Source organism: Panthera leo, chromosome B3, assembly GCF_018350215.1.
Source record: "Panthera leo isolate Ple1 chromosome B3, P.leo_Ple1_pat1.1, whole genome shotgun sequence".
Classification (NCBI taxonomy): domain Eukaryota; kingdom Metazoa; phylum Chordata; class Mammalia; order Carnivora; family Felidae; genus Panthera; species Panthera leo.
Window position 1 is genome coordinate 101,751,268 of NC_056684.1, and position 23,440 is coordinate 101,774,707.

The window sequence follows — 23,440 nt, forward strand, 5'->3', positions numbered from 1 at the left end:
TGGTTATCCATGAATGTCAGTATTAGTTAGATTATGCTGCATTAACAGACATCCCCAAATTTTCAGTGGCTTGAAACCACAAAGACTGACTTCTCGCTGGGCTGCACTACCATCACAGGTCAGCTGGGGCCTCTGCTCCATGTAGCACATGCTAGAACCCAGGCTGGCACAACTGCCCCCCGACCCAAGCACTGATGTTTGCCCCGGCAGTGGAAAAGAAGGACTGGCTTCCACCAGCTCACTCCTTACCAGCCAAAGAAACTCACATGGCCACGTTTGACTTCAACAGATCTGGAAAGTGTAGTCCTACCCTGGGCCCAGACGGATCAGGTTCTGGGGTCCCTGTCTAGCCAGTCATCCTTCCCCACTGTCGTGGAATGTGGGTCCGTTACATACACACACTCTGGTCATTTGATCTGGGTTCACTGCCTCTCTTCAGGCCCTCAAAGTCTGGAGGAGCTTGAAGCGGTGTCACTGGACTAGGCGGTGTCCTGAATGCGTGGGTGACCTCCTGTCCACCCATGCTGTGGAATTACCAGGGTCTCAGAACCAGGCCCAGCTTCACATTGTCAAACTCTCCTCCTCTGACAGCTCCCACTGGACTCTGAGCAGGCCAATTTCTTTTATCACACATCTCCAGCTGGGCTGCAACCTGTGGATCACTCCAGGTTCAAAGACTCCGAAGCAGAGGAATTTAATGCTATGAAAGGTGCTTTTATGAGCAGCGGTTCTCACCTTCAGGGCACGTCTGAGGCTGTTCGGACTCGGTCCCCCATTCAAAGGCTGGGTTCAGTGGAGAGCCAGCAGGAAGCCAGCAAACCTGGTAGTTTGAGGGACTGAGTCAAAAAATAAAATTAAATGAAAAGGAACCGCCAGTAGAGCCGCCAAAGTGCCTGCAGTGGCTTCCCACCCTCCTCCACTAGCTATGCCAGGAGTGAAGAAGCTTCAATGGAACCCCTCCCTTCAGCCAGAGGAGGAGACCCGGGAGGGAAGAACAGCTCGGCCTCTCCTGCTGGAGGAGGTGCGGAAGGCCACGGCAGCTTCCCACGCTCTCAGATGTACCTTTAGAGAGACTGCCCATGGGACCCTGGCTCCTGGGCAGGAAAGGTTCTTCGGCTCCCAACATACGCCCCAACCCCAATTCAGACACGTATTCAAGGTGCCTTGCTTTTCAGATTTATTCTGAATGGGGTGTTCCTTGACTAGGACTGTGGAGAAGAGCCTATGAAACTGCAAGCGTTGTATCCATTTTGGAATCTAGCTTCCTTCACCTTTAATGTGTTTTTTTAAAAAAATTTTTTAATGTTTATTTGAGAGAGAGAGCTCAAGTGGAGGAGGAGCAGAGAGAGAGGGAGACACAGAATCTGAAGCAGGCTCTAGGCTCCGAGCTGTCAGCACAGAGCCCAATGCGGGGCTTGAACTCACAAACCATGAAATCGTGACCTGAGCCAGAGTTGGATGTTTAACCAACTGAGCCACCCAGGCACCCCAAGAGCTTTCTTAATCTTTAAAATGAGATTTCTCCCCTTCTGGGTGCCTCGAAGAAGTGCTGTGAACCTGAATAGACCAGCTTTGAATCACTGGAGCTTTGGAGCTTGATTTCCTGAGTTCAGTTCCTAGCTATGCCACTTACCAGCTGTGTGTCCTTAGGTAAATCATACCACATTTCTGTGCCTCCATTTCCCTATCTGTGAAATGGGAGTAATACCCAATGGGGTATTAAATAGCTGAGGAGGTATTGAATCCTCTGTATTCAGAAGATTAAATGAGTTGATGTTTGCAAAGCACCTAGAGCAGTGTCTGTCAAACACGTAGGATATCTTCTTGAGTGTTACTGGCTATTATTGTCATCATTACTACAAACCTTAAGTGCCATCCAGTCCACACCTCTTTAGTCAACGGCCGGAGTCATAAGCTACAAAGTCAGAACTTGGGGCCATTCCCAGCATGCTCCCTGGCCTAGAAGCACCTACAAAAGCTAGGCATCCTGGGGATAGACCATTTCTTCATCCCCCTTGGAATCCACAGCTGTTGCTTAATCTTGGAGATTTGGTCTAAGAGTCAGGAGCTGTGAGCTCCCATGATGTGTCACCGAGAGACTACTGAAAGAAAATGTCCTCTAGCCCCTCTGGATCTGCTGTGAGTGGAGAGGTGGAGGCAGAGGGCACAGACACAGTCTAGTAGGTGCCCCAGCCAGCACCAGCAGAAGCTGGGGCACATTATCCTCCAGAGAAGAGCATTTGGAGCATGATTTACCTGGGACATGGAATTCTCTTGGTGATCCCTTCCTCCTCCTGTCTGGGGGAAAGGTTATTCATAAAGGCACAGGGAGGCAAGAAATGGTGGATGAACAGGTCCAGTGAGAAGCAGTGATCCAGGGTAGATGGAGGGATCTAAGAATATAAAGCATTCTCCAAATGTAAGGTATGGGTCCTATAGCCTGACTGCTTGGAAGCCTGGAGCAGCTCAGTCCATTTCGGGGCAGAGCACCCCTCAGGCAGAGGCTAACTGACCCAGAACTCACAACCCAGGGCCCTGCACTCACACATATATATGTATACCATGCATGCTTATGCATGCAAACACACACCACACAGCCTCGTGCACACACACAAACACCCACACCCCATGCAAGCCCATGCATACACACAGGCACACACACACACACACACACACACACACACACACACCCATCCCCAAGGTTATGCCGGTTCCTACAGCACCTTTGGTGATTAGGAATCCCCCAGGCCTAACAAGAACCAATAAGCAATGTATTCATGGTCACTGTACTGAGGAAAAGGTCACCTTAAACATTTTCCCTGGCAAATCTCTCACATTCTGGCAGCCCAAGAAGAAATTCCAGAGATAAGAGAAGCAACCCAGTAGCCGACGCCCTCTAGCGGATAGAGCATTCTCAACTACTCATACATTTGCTCAGAGAAGGCAGCTAGGGACAACAGCACCACCCAAACAGCCCAGGTTTGCGTGGCCCAGGCATGGAGGGGATGAAGAGGCCATCCTTGCCCTTGAGGTGTCCACGGTTTTCCAAACCACCGTCTCTCCCAGCCCAGGATTGTTCTCCCCACCCTGGTATCCAGATGGTAACAACTTAAAATATAATCATAAACAAACACGGAAGCTCCACTGGCTGAATCCCCTTCACCAGCACATCCTGCACAAGGCACTTCCTCTCCATTAGTTCTCATCATTATTGCAATATTGTAACAGAAATCTTACCCGATTCTACAGATGAGGCTTAGGGAGGTAAGTGACTTGCCCAAAGTCACACAGCCTATAAATGTCAGAAATTTTATTCAAATGTACTTTATTCTAAGTACATACAGGGGCGCCTGGGTGGCTCAGTCAGTTAAGTGTCCGACTTCAGCTCAGGTCACGATCTCACGGTCTGTGAGTTCGAACCCCGCGTCGGGCTCTGGGCTGATGGCTCAGAGCCTGGAGCCTGCTTCCGATTCTGTGTTTCCCTCTCTCTCTGCCCCTCCCCCGTTCATGCTCTGTCTCTCTCTGTCTCAAAAATAAATAAACGTTAAAAAATAAATAAATACATACATACACAAATAGTACAGAACTCAGATTTTACAAAGGCATTTATAGTAAAAAATACATTTCCCTCCCACCACTGCTCCCCCCCCCCCCCCCCAGGTCACTGCTCCAGGGATAAACTGGGTTTTCAGTTTCTGGCTATTTGTCCATACATGTTCTATGCATATAAAAGGAATCTTTTTTACAAAACACAAAAGGTAGCATACTATACGTTATTCTGCACTTTGCCTTTTTTCACTCAATAATATCTCTGAAGATCATTCTGTAGCAGTAAATGTATAGAGCTGCCTCATTCTTTTTTAAAAGTCTATGGTATGGAAGAACCACAGGTTATTTAACTTGTCCACTACCAATGAGCATTTAGATGTTGCCAAGCTCTTGCTATTACTAACACACCGCAGTGAGCCTCCTTGACATATGTCCTTTTGCTCAAGCAGAATTTCTGGGTCGAAGGATACATGCATTTGTGATCTTGAGTCATCAAACTCTCCTCTGCTATGGTTATACCAACTGACACCCCGCCCCCCACTCCACTGGCACGAAATGGAATCTGGGACCTACTAGTTCCAAAGCCAAGGCCATCTCCCCCATGGCCTGCCTCCTCTTTGACAACTCCCGAAGTCATGCCTAAGTTTCACCAGGTGGATACTAGATACCTTTGCTTGAGCTGTGCCAGTAGGCTGTTGTGAACCTCCTCAGAAACACCAGGTTTCGTGGGTGGGGGGGGGGTCTGTTTGCCTCTAGGAATAGAATGTCCAGCCAGTCAATAAACAGTCACTTCTGGACAGACTAGGCCCTTTGGGAGATACACCTTGGCCTCTCCAGGCATCTAAAAGCAGGCAGAGAAGCGACTTCTGTCCACAGCTACTCCTTTGACCACTCTCCAGACACAACCGGGCCTCTGCTGAGAGGAAGAAACTGTTATCAGGGGACTTTGAGCCTTTTGGCCTCGCTGCACTGGGATCCACACGGGTGAACTCATCTTCCTGGTTGCTTACGACTGAACACTATTTGCCTCTGAGGAGAGACAGCATGAGAAGACCCTGGCATCTCGCTGTCTCCTCATGCAGCCTCCTCCACTGGCAAAGTTCCCTTTCCTCGTTCCCTGCCCCTCCCTGGAATCGAGGGACACCTGGTTAGCCAAGGCCAAACCAGTCTTACGTCTGAGGTCTCCATGTATGGGCAATTGTGCTCTTACCAGGAAGAGACAAGACAGTCGGCCAGGGAGATTCACACCATGCAGTGCAAAGGGCTCCTGAAGGGGAGCAAGTAAGGCAGGTGTCCCAACAGGGCCTGCTCTGCTCACCAGCTTTGGGGACTCTGGGCATCAGGTAAGTGCAGTTGGCTCCTGCTGAGCTCCTGACAGAAACCGTGACTAGAGATCCAGGAGTGAAGGTGGGCCTGCAAAGCTGTGGGTGGGCTCCGGGGGCGGAGGGGCAGTGAGCACAACCAGGTAGGAGAGCACATGACCAGCATCATCACACCCTCCCTGGACTCCAGCAGGTACGTATACCAGCCACGGTATCTACTGTCAGGCAAACACCCCTGTGACCTCACTGGGGCAAAGGCCATCGTCTATAATGCACATAAGAAAACTACACAACACATAAACTGGAGAGCCATATAGGAATCAAGCCCAGGTTTCCTAACCAGACGTTTGAAAACTAGGGTCATTTCAGAGAACCCACAGAGTGACATCATACTAGTAGCCCCAGAGACTGACTATCCCTAGGAAACTCAACGGCTGTCCTTCTGCCCTTTAGGTTAGAATACAGAATTTGTCTGAAAAATAAATAGAAGGCTTCTACTACAAGACTCCCAGATTCCTAGGCCTGAGAGTCAGGGACACTTTTGCAGTGCAAGTAATCAGCGTGACTTTGTGCTATTTTTCTCTTTTAAGTGTAGATTTCCAGAAGTAGCGCTCCTGCAAGCTTTAAAAAGGCACATCCCGGGGGGCACCTAGATGGTTCAGTTGGTTAAGCTACTAACTCTTGGATTCAGATCAGGTTGTGACCTCACAGTTCATGAGTTTGAGCCCCACATGGGGATCCACATTGACAGTGCAGAGTCTGCTTGGAATTCTCTCATTCCCTCTCTCTCTGCCCTTCCTGCATTCTCTCTCTCTCTCTCTCTGAATAAATAAACTTTAAAAAAAATGCACATCTGGGGCGCCTGGGTGGCTCAGTCGGTTAAGCATCTGACTTCGGCTCAGGTCATGATCTCGCGGTTTGTGAGTTTGAGCCCCGCGTCGGGCTCTGTGCTGACAGCTCAGAGCCTGGAGCCTGTTTCGGATTCTGTGTCTCCCTGTCTCTGACCCTCCCCCGTTCATGCTCTGTCTCTCTCTGTCTCAAAAATAAATAAACGTTAAAAAAATAAATAAATAAAAGTTAAAGATAACTAATATTAAAAAAAAAAAATGCACATCCTCCTCCAGCACGTGTCAGGGTGGCTCCTGCTAGCTGAGGAGGTGACTTTCCAATTGGACAAGAGCACTTAGGACTGTGGTCCTTTCACTTGACTTTGTATAAGAAACACCCAGAAATTACTGCTCCTTTGTTGGGTGAGATTTGATACTGTGGATATGTCTTTAAAAAAAAAAAAAGCCCTGATCTCTTAGCCATACATACTGATCTGTCTATGGATGAAATAATGTGATGTCTGGGATTTGACTCAAAATTAATACAAGAAGAAAAGAAGGGAACGGTTAGAGATGACACAAGATTGTCCGTATTGGTACCTGTTGGAGCTGGGCTGTAAATACTCAGGGGGTTGTGATATTATTCTAACTACTTTTGTACATGTTTCAACGTTTCCACAATAAAAGGTGAAAGGTGGAGGAAGAAGACACATGTGGAGGGCTTGGTGAAAACACAGCTCCTCAGGTCCCTACCCAAGGGGTGCTGAGTGAAGGTTAAGAGCCCAGGTATCTGCTTTCGTCAAGCTCCCCATGCACACTGAGGCCTCAGCGTTGGAGCCCTGAGCCAGGTGGGGCTGGGTGGTGAGGGCAGAGAGGGGAGATCTTGGCGGGAAGAGAGGGTGTCCCTCAAGCACCCTTGCAAAGGCCCCTCTGTTGTCAGCCACGATTTAGGCTACATTCACCTGTCAGTGCCAGGAATATGAATCGCCTCAGGCTCAGCCTTTTCATTCCCGCCCTGCATCACTGTCAAGATCACAATAAGAAGAGTGGCAGAATCTACTCGAGGAGCCAGTTCAATCTTTATTAAAATCTTTTTTGTGCACAATGTTCCCAATTTGTTCCTTTGTCCCTGGTATCTGGAGTCCCACAGCTTCTGATATTTGTCCTGCAGACGGAGTAAGTTTGACTGACACACCACGGTGGTGGAAAAGTAGCATTCATATCCTGAAAATCTTTTCCGTCCCATAAGAAACATCATCCCCATAGCAAGTCTGCTGCATTTGGTCCTCCTCTTAGGGGCTCGCCCTCTGCCCCCAGCTTGGATGACCCCCACGGAAGGCTTTTAGCATGGCTAGCAGAGATGTTGGCAGCCCAAGCCAGGACAATATCATGGCTTCTCTGACAGGCCCAGAATTCAACTGAAAGTTAAATCCAACTGAACTTAACTCATGCTTGTGACCTAGAAGGGGTCTTCACTCTGTGTTGCCCTCAGCCCCAGGGTGGGCAGAGGTGCCTCACAGCTTCAGGCTCCATGCACTTCCCCCAACCCTTCAGCCAAAGCATCTATCTCCCTCTGCTTTATTTACTGGGTGTCTAGGTATGGCCTTCATTATTTTTAAAGTTCTGCTTCTTAAAAAAAAAATAATAATAATATATATATATATATACATATATATATACGTGTATATATATATATACATTATATATATATATATATATGTATATATATATATGTGTATATATATATATATGGAGTGCCTGGGTGGCTCAGTTGGTTGAGCATCTGACTTCAGCTCAGGTCATGAGTTTGAGTCTGCTTCAGATTCTGTGTCTCCCTCTCTCTCTGCCCCTCCCCTGCTCATGCTGTCTCTCCCCCTCTCTCTTTCTCTGAAATAAATAAATGTTAAAGTTAAAATAGATAGATAGATAGATAGATAGATAGATAGATAGATTTTTTTCTTGAAGTTTGGAAAGCACTGACTTTGCTGTAAGGGGAAGAATGGAAAATGAGGCTGGAGAGATGATACAGTTAGAACTGGAGGGGATATAAAATGGTACAATCATGTTGGACAACAGTTGGCAGTTTTTTTTAACATTGAACAGGGGTGCCTGGGTGGCTCAGTCAGTTGAGTTTTGATTTTGGCTCAGGTTATAATCCCAGGGTCATAGGATTGAGCCCCATGTAGGATTGAGATTCTCTCCCTCCCTCTGCCCTTCTTCCCAGCTCATGCACTCTCTCTCTCTCTTAAAAAAAAAAAAAAAAAAAAAAAAAAAAAAAAAAGTTAAACGAACACCATGTAATCCTGCCAGTCTACTCCTAGGAATTTGCCCAGTGGAAAGAGTCAGTGGTGAGGAGGGTTTGAGTCTGGACACCTCAAAAGTCCTCAAAAGTCCTCAAAAGTCCTAATCATCCAGTAGGAGCCATGACCCATTCCCTGGGGCTGTAGACACTCTCAGAGGCAGGATGACTTGGACCCAACCCTTGTGCAACCAGGACGCTTTTGCATGGAAATCTTCCCATGGATAATGCCCATCTTCACATAGACAACCACAGAGTTCTGAGGGTCAGGCCCAGCCCAGGTGAGGGAATTCCTATGAATGTGAACATCTTCTAAGGTGATGGAGAAGATCGTCACAGGACAAGCCCTGCTGTGAAAGTAACCTGTTCCCTGCGTTGTAAATTGAAAACTGTAAGGGTAGCTTGTAATTATAAGCATTTATAATAAAAATAATAATAGGCATGATAACAGGCTTCTATTGAGCTGTCGCCTGGATCCAAGAACTTAATTTGCTATTAACTCTACAGATATCATCTGATTCAGTAATTCCAACAATGCTATAGTCTTCCCATTTTACAAATGAAGAAACTGCAGTTCAGAGAGGTTAAGTAACCGGCCCAAGTTGACACAGCTGGTAAGTGGCAAGGCCAAGAGTTAGAGGACAGCATTCACTCTTTTAATTCTTGGGGACCCGAGTGAGAAGTGACTTCTCTGCTGCCTTCAATATAATTGAAGAGATTAATGAAATTCTCAAGGTCAAGTTTTACACTTTGACCCACTGTTGTATAAACTCACAGGCCTGGTTATTTCTCCATCAGCCCCTTCCAGAAGTAGATAGAACAACAGTCCTCACACCCTTCACCATGTCCTCAGCAAAGCCATGGAGGTGTAAAGCGGGGATTCATTGGATCCTTGCCAGGAGACAGCGACATCATGTAACCACCCTAGGCTGCCTCCATCTGTGATATCCAATAGGGATGGTCATTACTATTACCGTCATCATAATAGTTAACATGCATGGCTTGTTCACTCTGTGCTCTAAGTGCTCTTTCTTTTTTAAAGGTATTAACTCAGTTAATCACACAATTCCTTGAGATGGATACTATTATTACTTCATTTTACAAGTGAGAACTAAGGTCAGGAGAGTCTAATCATGCAGCAAAGATAATAGCTCTCAAGTAAAAGGGTCTCCCATCCCAGTTACACACAGACCCTGGGACAGAAAACAAGGCCTTGACATCTCCAGGTGGAGTGGGAGCTAAGCGTCCAATGGCACCTATAGTGGCCCCCCCTCTTATCCATGAGGGACATGTTCCAAGGCCCCCCAGGGAATGACTAGAAGTACATATAGTACCAATCCCTATAGATACTATGGTTTTTTTTCTTGTACATACATACCTATGATAAAATTTAATTTATAAGTTAGGCATAGTAAGAGTCACATAGTAAGAGTCACAACAACTAATAACAAAATAGAATTATAACAATAGGCTGCAATAAAAGTTACATGAATGTGACCTCTCTCAGAATATCTTATGATTTTTGTCTTCCAAATCCATCCCTGGAACTTCTGACTGAAATGAATTGCATGAAAGTCCATTTTTGTACTGCGAAAGGAGTGCTGTACTCACCCTTCTTCCTCCTCTTGTGATGACATGAGATGATAAAATGCTTCCATGAAGAGATGAAATAAGGTGAATGACGCAGGTGTTGTGACGTAGTGTTAGGCTACTAGTGACCTTCTGACAATCTGCTTCCAGACCTTGGTTGACCAGTGGGTACCTGAAATCACAGGAAGCATAACCACAGATAAGGAGGACTACTATACTGTGGCATGACTCTATGATTTTTACTCTGCCCACCACTGTTCCACAGCGCCCCTATCAGGCCTGAGGGTCCATGCCTGACCCCTTAAACACATGCTACCTTGGCTTATAAAACACACATTCCTCCTTCCTCTCCATGTATGTTATAAAACTGCCCCTCCCATGAGCCTCAGCAGTTGTTCAAATCCTGACTAAAAAATTGAAATTCAATAAAGCTCTGGAAAATATCTTATATTATGAAGATCAAGTCAGATTTACAAGAAAATACAAGACAAAGAAAAAGCAGTTTCAGTGTGATTAATAATAAATGCTGGCACACCACTAAGTTCAACCAAATGCCTCTAGATTCTTCCAAGAGGCAGTTCTCTTCAAGGCAGCCAACTGTTGTGCCACCAGCCCTCCGAAATCCTCTCCTCTGTGCATTCAACACCAAAAGACCCAAGTCCTTTCACAGCAAGGAGGACTGATGTAAAACCCTGTCATGATGTTCTAACAGTCTTAGCCTTTAACTCTCAAGGATCTGTGGAGAGTACAGGATTATGATTTCCAAAGAGTTTAGAGCTTGTCTGTGCCAAACCTGTTTTTTCCACTGTGAAAATCTTCATCTCTGTGGCATTATGTCACCTTGCAGAGCCCTTTTTGTAAACTGACTACATTTAGCTTTGGCCAAGTTACTTCGGAGTCCAAATCCACAGTGAAAGATCTATTTGAATTCTTCTCAGTTTCTAGCTCCTCAGAAATGATAGGCATTCATGTTTCATTCTCCTGCCTGTTGCCTCTTTGGGCTTATTTATGACTATTTTGGATTCTGAGAAAAGGAAATTATACATAAAACCTCCACTCTTTCCCACATTCCTGGTAACAAGGCAGTTTCTCTCACACCTCAGCGGCTCTTCTGGGAACACCCGCCAGTTTGCGATGATGGACAGGCCATTCTAGCCCAGCCTTCACAAGAGCCTGCTTCAGCTGGAGGGAAGCCAGCATCCCCTCAGATTTCACCGCCTTCCAGGCTTTCACCACCCCCCCCCACTCCAGCCATTTGTTTTCTCCCCAAAAACTTGGTTATTGAAACTGGCAAAATACCTCATGATTTTGTCTTCTAGATCCACCATGGACCTTCACACAAGAATGAATTGCATGAAAGTCATTTTTGTATCATGAAAGGAGCATGGTACATCAATATGTCCTCAAAGCCCAGCCATGCCACCCCAGGATTGCTGGTCCTCTCAACATGTTGCATTATTACAGATTACAGATCTGATCCAGAGTGTACCCTCTGCCTTTAACGCGCCTCCCAAATCCGGCTCCCCTGCTGTGACCTCTCTCCTCACCTAGCCCTGTGAGTTTGCATACCTAGAAACAGTAGAAGCCTGGTATTCATACACAGCTGGTTCTCAACTACCTCCTGGGCAGACACAAAATAACAACAATGACATCAAACACTCGAGTTACTCCATCATATAAGGAAATAGACACCATAAAGCAAAATGAAAGATATTCAATATGTGATTATCTGCGTGAATGAGGGGAAGAAAAAGGGGAATGACTGGAGGTATAGGATATCAATCCATTAGTGAGCCACGCACCCTGTCTATATCAAGACGCCTCCCCATGCCTCTTGTGTTCCACGTCATGCTCTGTCAGGTTCTGACCTACAGGAGGCCTGGAGGAGAAGATACCCTCAGATTAGAAGACCCACTCAGGGATGATTGAAAACACACTTAGGAAGATTGGTTTTAGGCTCTGAAGTCTAATAGCGACCACTTTAACTACCCTCAGCTCCCTGGCAGCATGCCCCAATTTTATCTTCCTAAGTGGTAACTAACAACAGTTTTAAACTCCATCATCTAGAAGCAGGGGAGCACGAAATATCCCCGCCAGCCAATTAATGGCAGGGAGAATGTTTAACCTCGCACATTCCACGATATTAAAATTAACAAGGAGATGCTCATTTTTCACCTATTAAATTGGCAAATATGTTTTAAATTGCAATAAAAGGCATCTATACACAGCTGGTCAGTAATATGTATACCCTTTCAGGAAAATAGTTTGGCAATATCAAAGTCTTTTAAAAATGTGCTAACCTTTGACATACCTCAAGGATGTCCCTTACGTCAATGATTATAACGACAAAAAAAAGGACTGGACATTTAATGTCCATAATAGGGAACAGGCTGAATAAACCAGAATGTATCCATATAAAAAATGACAGGCAATCAAAATGATGATGTAGAATACTTTAATGGCATGGGAATGCCAATACAGTGTTAATGAGAAAAGCAGGTAGCAAAATATTATGATCCCATTTTTAAATATATACATTATATACATATGTAAATGTGTGTATATATGTACGTGAATAGACAAAATCCGGAACTAGATGTTTCAGAAGGTTAGTAGTGGTATTCTGTGGGTTAATGATGGGTTATGAGTGGTTTTTAATTTTTTTGATGGTGCTGTTCTGTATTTTCATTTTCCACCATGAATCTGCAATAAACCATCAGAATTTTATAATTTTTTTTATTTTAGAGAGTGCACAAGCACTTTTTTTAAAAAAAAGACACATAAGTTTATTAAAAATTTGAAGATAGTTAACAATTTATTGAAGTCAGAAAAATTAATATATAAAATCTAGAAAGGTGGAATTAGGAATTTGGTTTCAAAGGATTTAGAAAGAATTCCTCATAAAAGTTTTCAATATTACATTCCTTGCTAAACTGAGGCTTGGAGGGCCTTTGGTATTTCACCCCTGACCAACTGCCTTGATAAATCAGTCAGCAGGAGCACATGAAATTGTGGATAGAGAGGAGATGCATATTCATTCACTCTTAACCAAATGTAGCAAAAAGCACCATGTTTCCTACTAAGAAAGAGAATCTTAAGCAGTCTCCATGCTCAGTGCAGAGCCTGACATGGGGCTCGATTCCACGTCCCCAGGATCATGAACTGAGCTGAAATCAAGAGTCGGACACTCAACTGACTGAGCCACTCAGGCACCCCATCATCAGAATTTTGTAAAAGGCTATCACTTTAAAGATGCATCATCATCTCTAAGGTGCTGACCAGTCTTCACTTTGAAGGAAAGGAAGAAAAAGTGGGGACCCTAGACTTAGCCAGGATGTTTCAACAGTGGTGGAGATAGAAGCAATTCTGAATGAGGTGGGACTGTCCCCAAAACACAAGGCTGCTGCACCAACGTGTCACTCTCCTAGGTGGGAGTGGTGCCTTCTGAGGTCCTTGGAGAATCAGGATGTCCTGAGGTTGTTCTTGTCCTGTGCTAGGAACCTGCCAGTGGAGGCAGTGGTCTCCCTTCCCCTGGGAAACCTAATCCAGATTGTATACCAGCTCAGAGAATTCAGATAGAGTTGAAGGCCTCAGAAATGGGCAAGTACATAGCCATGCAGACGCATGTGCTTAGCAACTCACTGGTCATCCAGAGGAAGGTAAGCAGAGCTATAGAGGCACTCAGCATGGGGCCAGCTCACTCTCTGGAAGTCTTTCTGGCAGCAGGACCAATACAAGTCATAAAAGAACGATCCAAAGAAACACATCTACTGGACCAAGTGACAGCCCTCCAGAGAAAGGGGCACTGTTTAAATATGGCCTTCAAATAGAAATAGTGTTAAAGGGGACACAAATCATACAGCTCTTGATTTAACTTACTATGCAACAAATTAGTAGTGAAAACATTTGGCAAAAATAGACTTATATGAAAATTAACCAATAAGACCCAAGCACCATGTCACATTCACATGAAAACAAATCATAGCTCACAGCCACACAAGGTTTGCAAAGCACTACAAAATGAGATATGTTGGTGGTTTAATGATTAAATATCATTATCTACACCTGACTAGTTGTTAAAACCAAAGACTGGACTGAAATATGACCCCTGCTTGTTCAAGTGTTTCCTGAGTGATATATAAAGGTGAGGTCACATATCACTCACGTGGAAGTGGACAGGGATGTCCCAATGGCCAGCTGGGGTAGTCCCACAGATTAGTCTCATTCTAACAGAGCACAGCTCTTTCCCAGGGAAATGGGCCCATGCCTATCAAAAAAATGGAAAGAAGGGAATATGGAAAGTTTGATTTGGAGACATCTCTTATCTGAAAGTCTTTGTCCCATCTGGGCACAGCCATGTCTCATACCACACAACAAATGCCAGAAGAAATTCTCCACCTTCTTCTGCTTAGTGAGGATCAGGACTGGCTAGATCAGATTATCAAGAGCTACCAGAGGATGGAACTCAGATCTTACCTCAGACCCGCACAAGTCAAACACACCCACTGGACAGCAGGCATCTCCCTCCAGTGGCCTATAAGCTCTACCCTCTTCTCACCAACCAGAAATATGTGAGGCTCACACAACCTGAATGAGTCTTGAAAAATAATCCGCAGCATTGTGAAGACAATGTGATTGAAGATACTAATTAGATAGGAATTTACTCTCTCACCCCTTCCCAGGAGCCCAGATCAGAGAAGATGGAGGGACTCCTTTTAGAGAGGGAGCTTGTAGAGGGCTCATGGGATCCAGATGCCTCAACCCCCTGACCACACTTCACCACCCAGCAGAGATACTAAGTTACAGAAGAGCCACACTGGGGTGATGATACACATGCTAAATCCTTACCCGTGTGAACTAAGGGGGCCACGGAACTATTGCCTCATTCCCTGGATTTATGCCCTCAAGCTTTACACTTGGTGGGTCCATGAGGAGCCAAACCCTAAAATGGACAAAGATGGCCCAGGGAAGAGGGGTTCAGGAAGGCAAACTGGCTTCCTGCCCCTCACTTTCACTAGCCACAAGACTATAGATTTCCAACAGGGACCCATATACAAACACACATACACTCATACACACACACATACACACACACATGCACACACATAGCATCTAGAAGGGAAATTCTCTCTTTTGCTTATAACCAAGTAACCTCATTTTCTGACCTTAAAAAAATAACAGTTTCTCTGAAGGTCTCAAACCTTATTAGCCACAGTGGGAAATGATGCTTGAATGGGGCTGTGATGGTCTCAGCCTCGGGTGTCTGTGTATGCAGCCATATTACTTAGCAACACCATAGCCGTTTAGGTTTAATTTCCTAGCTTGCCTGATAAGGAGGCTGCAAATGTAATTTGTGATGCTGCAAGCTGGGCAAACTCACTGGGCTATTAGATGAGTCACTGGGTGATCCAGGCCACTATGCCGAGCTCTGCGGAAGAAGAGAAATGAACCCTGATCTGTGGGGCTGATAGCGCTCAGGCGGACACAATTTTCTAAGTGTCTCGGAGCTGTGCCTCCTTCCCTCCTGCTTTCTGGTTTGGTGCCGTTATTTATTAAGAGAAGCTTCACTCACCTCTCAACCCCTGTTAGAATCATCCTCCAGCTTTCTGAAATCCTCCTGGCAAGAGCTGCAAATTCACAGCCCTGCAAGACCAGACAGATAATAATACCAACAACAATAAAGCAAGCATTTTTGAATACTTAGTCGATAACCACGTATTCTAGTTGCTTTACATGAGTTATGTCTGTTAATTTTCCTAATAACCCCAGGAGGTAAGTACTACTGTTATTCCTATTTTCAAATGAGGAGACCGGGATTGAGAGAGGGTAGCAAGCAGCTATAAAATAATAGGGAATGGGGGGGGGGGGGCACCCTGCCAAAGGGGTTAGCTGTCATCCAGGGCCAACCAGCCCTCACCTGGATTGCCAGAACTTCCACTTTCCTAAAAGAAGCAGGAAATCCATATTTTTATATAAAAGCCCATTGGTTCTAAATATCAACTAATTGAGTTGAGTTACTTATTAAGTAACTGTGAGAACCAGACCATACATGTCCACCAGCCAGATTCAGCCCAGGGCCTACCAATTTGCAACCTCTTCCTCATTACAACAAGTAGACATATTCATCCATAAATACACTGCAATTTTTATCTTTGCTTCCATGAGCCACTGGTGTCTCAGCCCTTTGGTCACCGTCGCTTTGGCTGTATCCTTTCTAGAGCCTCAGTGGTAACTCCATTCTTCCAGTTGCTCGTGCTGGGTCTTAGAGTCATCCTTGCCTCCTTCCCTTCTCCCACACCCCACATGCAATCTGTCAGCAGATCTTGTCAGCTCTAGCAATCTGTCAGCAGATCTTGTCAGCTCTACTTGAAAATGCATCCATAATCCCTCCACTTCTCAAAACCTACCATGACCACCCTGGTCCAAGCCACTCTCAGCTGTCTTCCCTGGATATCATGAGCCACTGGCTACACCCAGCTTTTCCCACCTACTCCATTCTTACCAGACTAACCTAGCTGCTCCTGTAAAACCTAAGTCAGATCCTGCCCTTTCTCAACACCCCACAATGGCTCAGTAAAAGCCAATGACTTAAATGACCCACATAGCCCTTCAGACCCAAACCCACTGGCCCCCACTCTCCTGCACTCCCTGCCCAGCAGACACACTGCTTCCTCCTTCATGCACTCCCACCTGGGCCCTGGGTGCTCACTGCTCCCTCAGAGTCTCTCCCCCCAGGTATCCTCTTGGCTCTCACCTTCTCTCTGCTCTGTTCAATTGCCAGCCAATTAGAAAGATCTTCCTGGGGGCACCTGAGTGGCTCAGTCGGTTAACTGGCCAACTCTTGGTTTCAGCTCAGGTCATAATCTCACAATTCGTGGAATCGAGACCCACGTTGGGCTCTGTGCTGACAGTGCAGAGCCTGCTTGGGATTCTCCCTCCCCCTCTGCCCCTTCCCTGCTCGTGTGCTCTTTCTCTCTCTCTCAAAAACAAATAAACACTTTAAAAAAAAAAAAAAAAAAGATCTTCCTGGACCACTTATCCTAAATAGTAATCTGTCCATTCCTCTGCCTCAACATTTTATCATTACTGCATGCCATATGTTATCGTTTTGTGCTGTCTCCACTCCCATAGAATGCACCCTCCACAAAAATAGGGGATGTGTTTTCTTCTCTGCTCTATTCCTGGTATCTACAACCATGCCTGGCACATACCCAAAATTCATTAAGTGTCTGTTGAATGAATGAAGAAATGAACAGTCCATACAACAGGCCCTTGGGATAGACTTCTCCATTCTCTGATGGCCACACATGACTTAGCCTCATCTTCTCTTTAGTCTGTATGCACCTCAGGCACAGAAGGCCTCCCCACTAGCTGTTATCAACTCCACCACCTCCACCATGGCCACTCCTTAACAATATGAGCTCAGTAAGATGCCATATTGATTGCTGGCTGAAAACTCAAAGAGATAGTCATTGCTCTTGCCCACCTGCTATGAGGAATAGTAACTTGTGATTGTGAGCATCTTGCTGGATGGAAGGAAAACTCACTCATGGCAGTGATGAATTCTGTAATTAGTCTTGATGAGACATGGCAGGTTTTGGGTGAGGGTGATTCATTTTAATTAATGATAAGACTGCATAAAAGTGTTTTGCCCATTTATCTATAGAATTTGTTGGCCTTATTTTTATTTCTCTATTTATTTGAAAGCCCATATATCCTAGGAAGGTAGATATGGTTCAGTCCTTAATATTTCTTTCACATAAACAGAAAGAGAGTAATATAGGCCTGTGGTTCCCTCTCGATCCAGATCCTCTGGAAAGTCTGGACAGAGCTGCAATGATTGGCTCAGGTCCCCTCGCCATGGACCTCGGGGCTCTCCTGCACCCATCATGGCATAGTCAACCCTCCACAAGATCCAGATGCACCTCCTTCTAGGGAAGGGCCCACCATGAGTAGCCACAGGTGATGACCTGGATATGTATCCTTCCTTGGCCACCAAACACCCCAGCTCAACAAAGAGAGTAAGCCAGGATGCCAGGATGACCCTCCCCAGATCTGAAGTTTACTTGGGAAGGAAGCATAGCCAAGAAGCCAAGACATACACATGCATGGATAGAAGAACTTCATCTCTGGCAGTTCTGACACTAAGGCTGTTGGGAGAGGATCTAGGAGGCTGTACAAAGGCATCACCCAGGGCACCCAGATGCCCATGGCGTCTAAGCCATGTGGGGAGAAGATGGACTTGGCACATGGAAAAGGCATTTCTACTTGACCCCTTTCTCTGTTTCCCATAGTCTTGCTCTCTCCACATCTTTTCTTTGCTGTCTCAGAACTCTCAATTCAATGTATTTCCTTGAATGTGTGTTAAAAAGGCCTCACTTCTGGCATACGTGGCCTGCCTGTCATCACTACCTTGTCACCCCCAGCTACCTTTCTGAGGATATTATCATGGGGGTTGTCCACAGCCTTGCCTCCTCTGCCAGCCTGCCAAAATCAAGCCTGCAATTGTCAGGTGACTTCCCTTGTGCCTCCCCCCTCCCAAAGAGGGAGTATCCTTTCTTTTGGAGGAACGGGTAATGGGAGGGAGAGAGCAATGTTGGGGAAGAGCTTGAATTATGGAGGGGATTGTTCTGGGGCTGCTGAAGGCATGATGGATATTGTAGATGAAGGCAAGAGGTTTTGTCATTTTTTTTTTCTGTGGTTTATGGAAAGGAATCCTCTTGACAGTTTTGAAGAAGGCTAAGCAATGGACTTCAGCTGCTTTGGGGTTGCCTTTGGCTTCTGGACAGTATTTCTTTTACCACACTACCCTCTGCTTGGGCCCAGGCTTTGAAAGGGTTACAAGCAGATTTAGATCCTCACTATGGGATGTTCAAGAAGAAAGGTTTGTCATCTACCCTGCCACTAACAGCTGTATGACCTGGGACAAGTCACTTGAGCTAGCGTCTTTATCTACAAAATGAGTGACTTGAAGGGAATAAACTCTGAGAACATATCAGCTCCTAAAACATGATATTTGAAAGTTCTATTCGAGGAACGATGATGATGATGACCTAGCATTTACTGCACTTCCATTATATGCCAAAAATTTTAAAAGCACCATCTTAAGAAAAAAGGCCTAAAGTTTTTATTCTGGGTACCATAATCACATGAGAAGATGAAAGCCTTTCAGAGTGATGCCCAGGTCCTGGGGCTGGGAATGGGACACCTGAGCAAAGCACAACGTGATAATTCTCTCCCCAATTATTGTTCCACCATGAATTCAAATGCAGAGACCCCTTGGCCCACAGAACCTTTGGACCACACAATACCCAGGGGGGATTGGAGGATACACAGGCCAACTTACTTTTTATTGCATGTTTTGATGTTATTGACCCAGGATTACTTGGGGGTTCTGCATTCAAGATTCTGTGGTTTTTTTTTCCAGGTTACTAGTCTGGCCACTGAATCCTTGCTGCAGAAACTGCCATCCAGCATGGACTTGCCCAGGGCCCCATCCCCAGAGGGGCTGGGACAAGAAACAAGGCAGGCAGGAAGCCTCTACTGTTTGGGATACTGGAGTAGGAAGCAGTTGGGTTAACAGTCTCAGGTAGGAGAATGCAGGTCAGACTCAGCTGTTATCTTCAAGTAAGGATAGGGCCCTTTTGAATTTAATCTTGGCAATTTTACAAAAGTATGCAGAATCATATAGTGAACTTCTATTCATTACCCAGCTTCAACATTTGTCAATGACTCACTGATCTTGTTTCATGTATCCCAACCCCTGCCCCTGCCCCACCCCACCCCCCACCACAGTATTTAAACACAGATCTCAGACAGGAAGCCATCTCACTCAAGAATGCACATCCTTGGTCCCCGCTCCACACCCACACATCATTGATTTTGTCCGCATTCTTTCTATCCTCTTTCCTATATCTTGCCCACAGGTCATACCTAAAATAAATAAGCTCTAGCCCCCTCTTCCTTCTTCTCTTCTCCTTCCCTGCCCCGTCAACAATCCCCTTCAGACCTGTAGCCTACAACCTCTCCTGAGAGACTGATTCTTTTCTTTAACATAGGGGCTCGATCAAGACTCCCCACCTGATATGCTATTTCAAAGAGTCACATGCACCCCAATGTTTATAGCAGCACTATCAATAGCCAAGTATGGAAAGAGCCCAAATGTCCATCGATGGATGAATGGATAAAGAAAATGTGGTATATGTATATACAATGGGATATTACTCGGCAATCAAAAAGGATGAAATCTTGCCATTTGCAACTATGTGGATGGAACTAGAGGGTGTTATACTAAGTGAAATTAGTCAGTCAGAGAAAGACAAATATCATATGACTTCACTCATATGGGGACTTTAAGACACAGAACAGATGAACACAAGGGAAGGGAAACAAAAAGAATATAAAAACAGGGAGGGGGACAAAACATAAGAGACTCAAAAATATGGAGAACAAATAGAAGGTTACTGGAGGGGTTGTGGAAGGGGGGATAGGCTAAATGGGTAAGGGTCACTAAGGAATCTACCCCTGAAATTATTGTTGCACCATATGCTAACTAACTTGGATGTAAATTTAAGAAATAATAATAATAATAAGACTCCCTACCTGAGAAAGTAATTCCCTCAGCTCCTCATCCACAGTAGACATGACTCCCTTTGTCTCACTTTCCCTTTATGGCCATCCTCAAAGAAAAATCTATGGGGCACCTGGGTGACTCAGTCAGTTAAACGGCCAACTCTTAATTTTGGTCAGGTCGTGATCACACAGTCATGATACGGAACCCTTTGTTGGGTTCCATGCTGGTGCATGGAGCCTGCTTAAGATTCTCTCTCTCCCTCTGCCCTTCCCCCACTCACTCACATGCCATGCTCTCTCTCTCTCAGAAAAAAGAAAAAAAAAATTAAGTCTAAACTTGCAGTTTCTACTTCCTCTCTTCCCATTCACTCTTTAGGCAGCTTTGGCAGTGATTTCCACATACTGAATCCAATGGGCACTTCTCCAGTTGTCCTGCTTACCCTGGTGGGTTTGCCTACCTACCAACATAATATAAGTTTATTGTGTTCAATCTGGAAAAGAGAGAAGGCAAATAGGAAAACTTAAGTGAGTACTGAATAAATAATATATGAATACTAAAATAGTATTTTCTATTATTCATTTTGATGTATCTGTCACCAGTGGTTTTTTTTTATATATAAATTTTTTATACTTTAACAGCTGCATGGTATTCTATCACATGGTCATGCCATGATTTAGTCCTTGTTGCTGGATATTTAAGTTATTTCAACTTTTAAATATGAACAATTCTAGGATAAACATCCTCATAGATACATTCACCTTTTACATACATCTACCTTGATTTCCTCACATTCTCTCTTTCTGGAAAACCCATCTGGACATTGAGCACACCCATCTCTCATCGTTCCCTGAGTCTAACTATGGATGGTCTTTGGGAAAGTTCACATCTCTCCAGTGTCCTCACTGTGCTCTCTCTTGGCTGACTCAGCTCCAGGTACAACTTGAGCAGCCACTGGTCTGCAGTTGACTTTCACCTCTCTGCCTCCCGCTCAGACCTCACTCTTAAACTTTCATTTCTAGACATTTGCACTTGGGTGTCCCACAGGGATCTCAATGATGATGACTAACTGAAGGCTCTACTGCCCACCCTTCCCCTACCCCAAATACCCCCAAATGCCCATTTCTCTTATTATAATCTCAGTGATCAGTACTACTGTAATTCTCAGACACCCAAGGCCCCAAACTGGGGACTGTCCCACATTAATTGTCTTCAGTCATTTGCAAACAAACTGTTCAGGTTCTACCTCTTAAATTCTTCTGCTGTCTGCTTTTCTCAGACTCCACTGCCACTGATCTAGATTGGGCTTCATTATCCCCCCTAAATTAATGCAGTGGCCCCCCTAAGCTGTCTGTCCTCCAACTCTGATTACAAACCACACTTCTCTGCTTAAAATCCTTCCACTAGCTTTCCAGAGCTTCAGGATCAGGCCCTGGGCAAAGCATATAGGCAGGGTCTTCTGTGGCCTAGCCCCTGTCCACCTCTTTGACCTTCTTTCTCCATTACTCCCCTGTCCATTGTGGGCTCTACATTAGTGCTCTTTATCCAAGTGTTTCCCATATTTCTCCATATTATCTCTCACTAGACTTAAGGACAGGGCAGTCTTACTCATCTTTGCACTCCAATACACAACACGGTTAAACCAAAGGGAACAGTCATGTATGAGAAGATCTGGGTCTCCCTCATCAATACCAACTGTAGGCGACAAGGAAGGGGGCTGTGGTGCTGTCTCCAGGGCAGCCTTGTCAGGGCACACAGGACCTTGCTCCCAGGAACCACCTGGTCTGGTAACCCATGAGCAGAGATAGGGCCTGATATCCATGAAGCCTCCTTGATACCCAACCCCTCAGAAGCTTCTGGAGCTAGGGTGCCCCAAACCAGCTCTCCTGGAACAAAGAACCCAGGCTTCTATACCATGGCCTCCTTCCTGTATTATTTCTATCTCTGGTAGTGAAATTTCCAGCAATGAAGTACTCATTGAAATATAGCTTCATTCACAGGGATGTTTCTATAATCTAAACAGTAAAAATAAATGAGAATAGGGAAGAAGGAGAGGAGAAAAGGAGGCCAAGAGGATTTTAAAGCCTTCTATGGGATCATTTCCATAGTTGTAAATGCTGGGAAACTGACGCTCACCTACTTCAGGTTAAATTCCTCTTTGCAGCCCATATGGTTGCAGCTCCTTGCTGTTCATGGGAGAGAACCACACAAATGTGTTAGATCTAGAGCCGGGGTCCGCAAATTCTAGCCTGCTAGCCAAATCCTGTCCACACCTGCTTTTGTAAAGTCTACGAGGTACAAATGTTTTTTATACTTAAAAACTTTTTTAAATGTTTATTTATTTTTGAGAGAGAGTAAAGAGCACGAGTAGGGGAGGGACAGAGATATAGAGAGACACAGAATCCGAAGCAGGCTCCAGGCTCTGTGCTGACACCGGACTCGAACCCGTGAACCCCAAGATCATGACCTGAGCTGAAGTTAGACACTCAACCGACTGAGCCACCTAGGAGCCCCTGGCTTTTATATTTTTTAATGATTAAAACAAAAAAAAGAATGTTTTATTACACATAAAAATTATATGAGATTCAGTTTTCAGTGTCCATAAATACAGTTAAATTGGAAAATAGCCAGGGCTCCTGGATGGCTCAGTTGGTTAAGCATCCAACTCTGAATTTTGGCTAAGGTCATGGTCTCATGGTCTTAAGATGGAGCCCCGCGTGGGGCTCTGCACTGAGTGTGGAGTTTGCTTGAGATTGTCTCTCTCCCTCTCCCTCTGCCCCTCCCCGGTTTGCACGTGCACATGCTCTCTTTCTCTTTCTCTCTAAAAATAAAAAATAAAAAAATGAATTGGAACACAGCCATATCTGTTCATTTACATATTGCCTTATGGCAGCTTTCACACTACAATGGCAAAGTTCAGCAGTTGCAACAGAAACCACCATGATCTGCCAAGTCTAAAATATTTCCTATCAGTCACTTTGCAGAAAAAGTTTTGCAATCCCTGATCTAGCGTACCAAAAGGACTGAGAATTACAGAGAAATAAAGATGCAAAAATTCGGATGAAAGCAATGATTTCTTTATTTCATCCAAGAATTCACATACTTTATCTTTATCCTTTTTTCCCCCAAAACTTACTTCAGCTGTAACGTTCAAAGATATTTCAAGTAGTCGTTACAGACCCTATACTTACCTTTTTTCTCTTGGCTTCATATATGTAGATAAAGATGTATATATATATTTTAAAGATATATATTTTTAACTTTGAACAAAAGAAGTACAGGC

The 23,440-nt window shown here is 44.9% G+C and overlaps 1 protein-coding gene across 2 annotated transcripts in view; it reads right to left on the bottom strand.

The window, feature by feature from the left end:
* Window positions 1-744: 744 nt before the first annotated feature.
* The window catches only part of GCH1 (GTP cyclohydrolase 1), an 82,627-nt gene continuing 59,931 nt past the window's right edge, over window positions 745-23,440 (bottom strand). Inside the window, exons 10-11 of one of the 2 annotated variants that reach the window (XM_042943289.1) lie at window positions 9,609-9,759; window positions 745-836 (exon numbers count right to left, since the gene is read on the bottom strand). In XM_042943289.1, the coding sequence (XP_042799223.1) occupies window positions 777-836; window positions 9,609-9,759 (211 nt within the window). In that variant the 3' untranslated portion in view covers window positions 745-776. Of the gene's footprint in view, window positions 837-6,590; window positions 6,864-9,608; window positions 9,760-23,440 lie in introns of those variants that run through there. The other variant, XM_042943288.1, reaches the window with a different exon arrangement.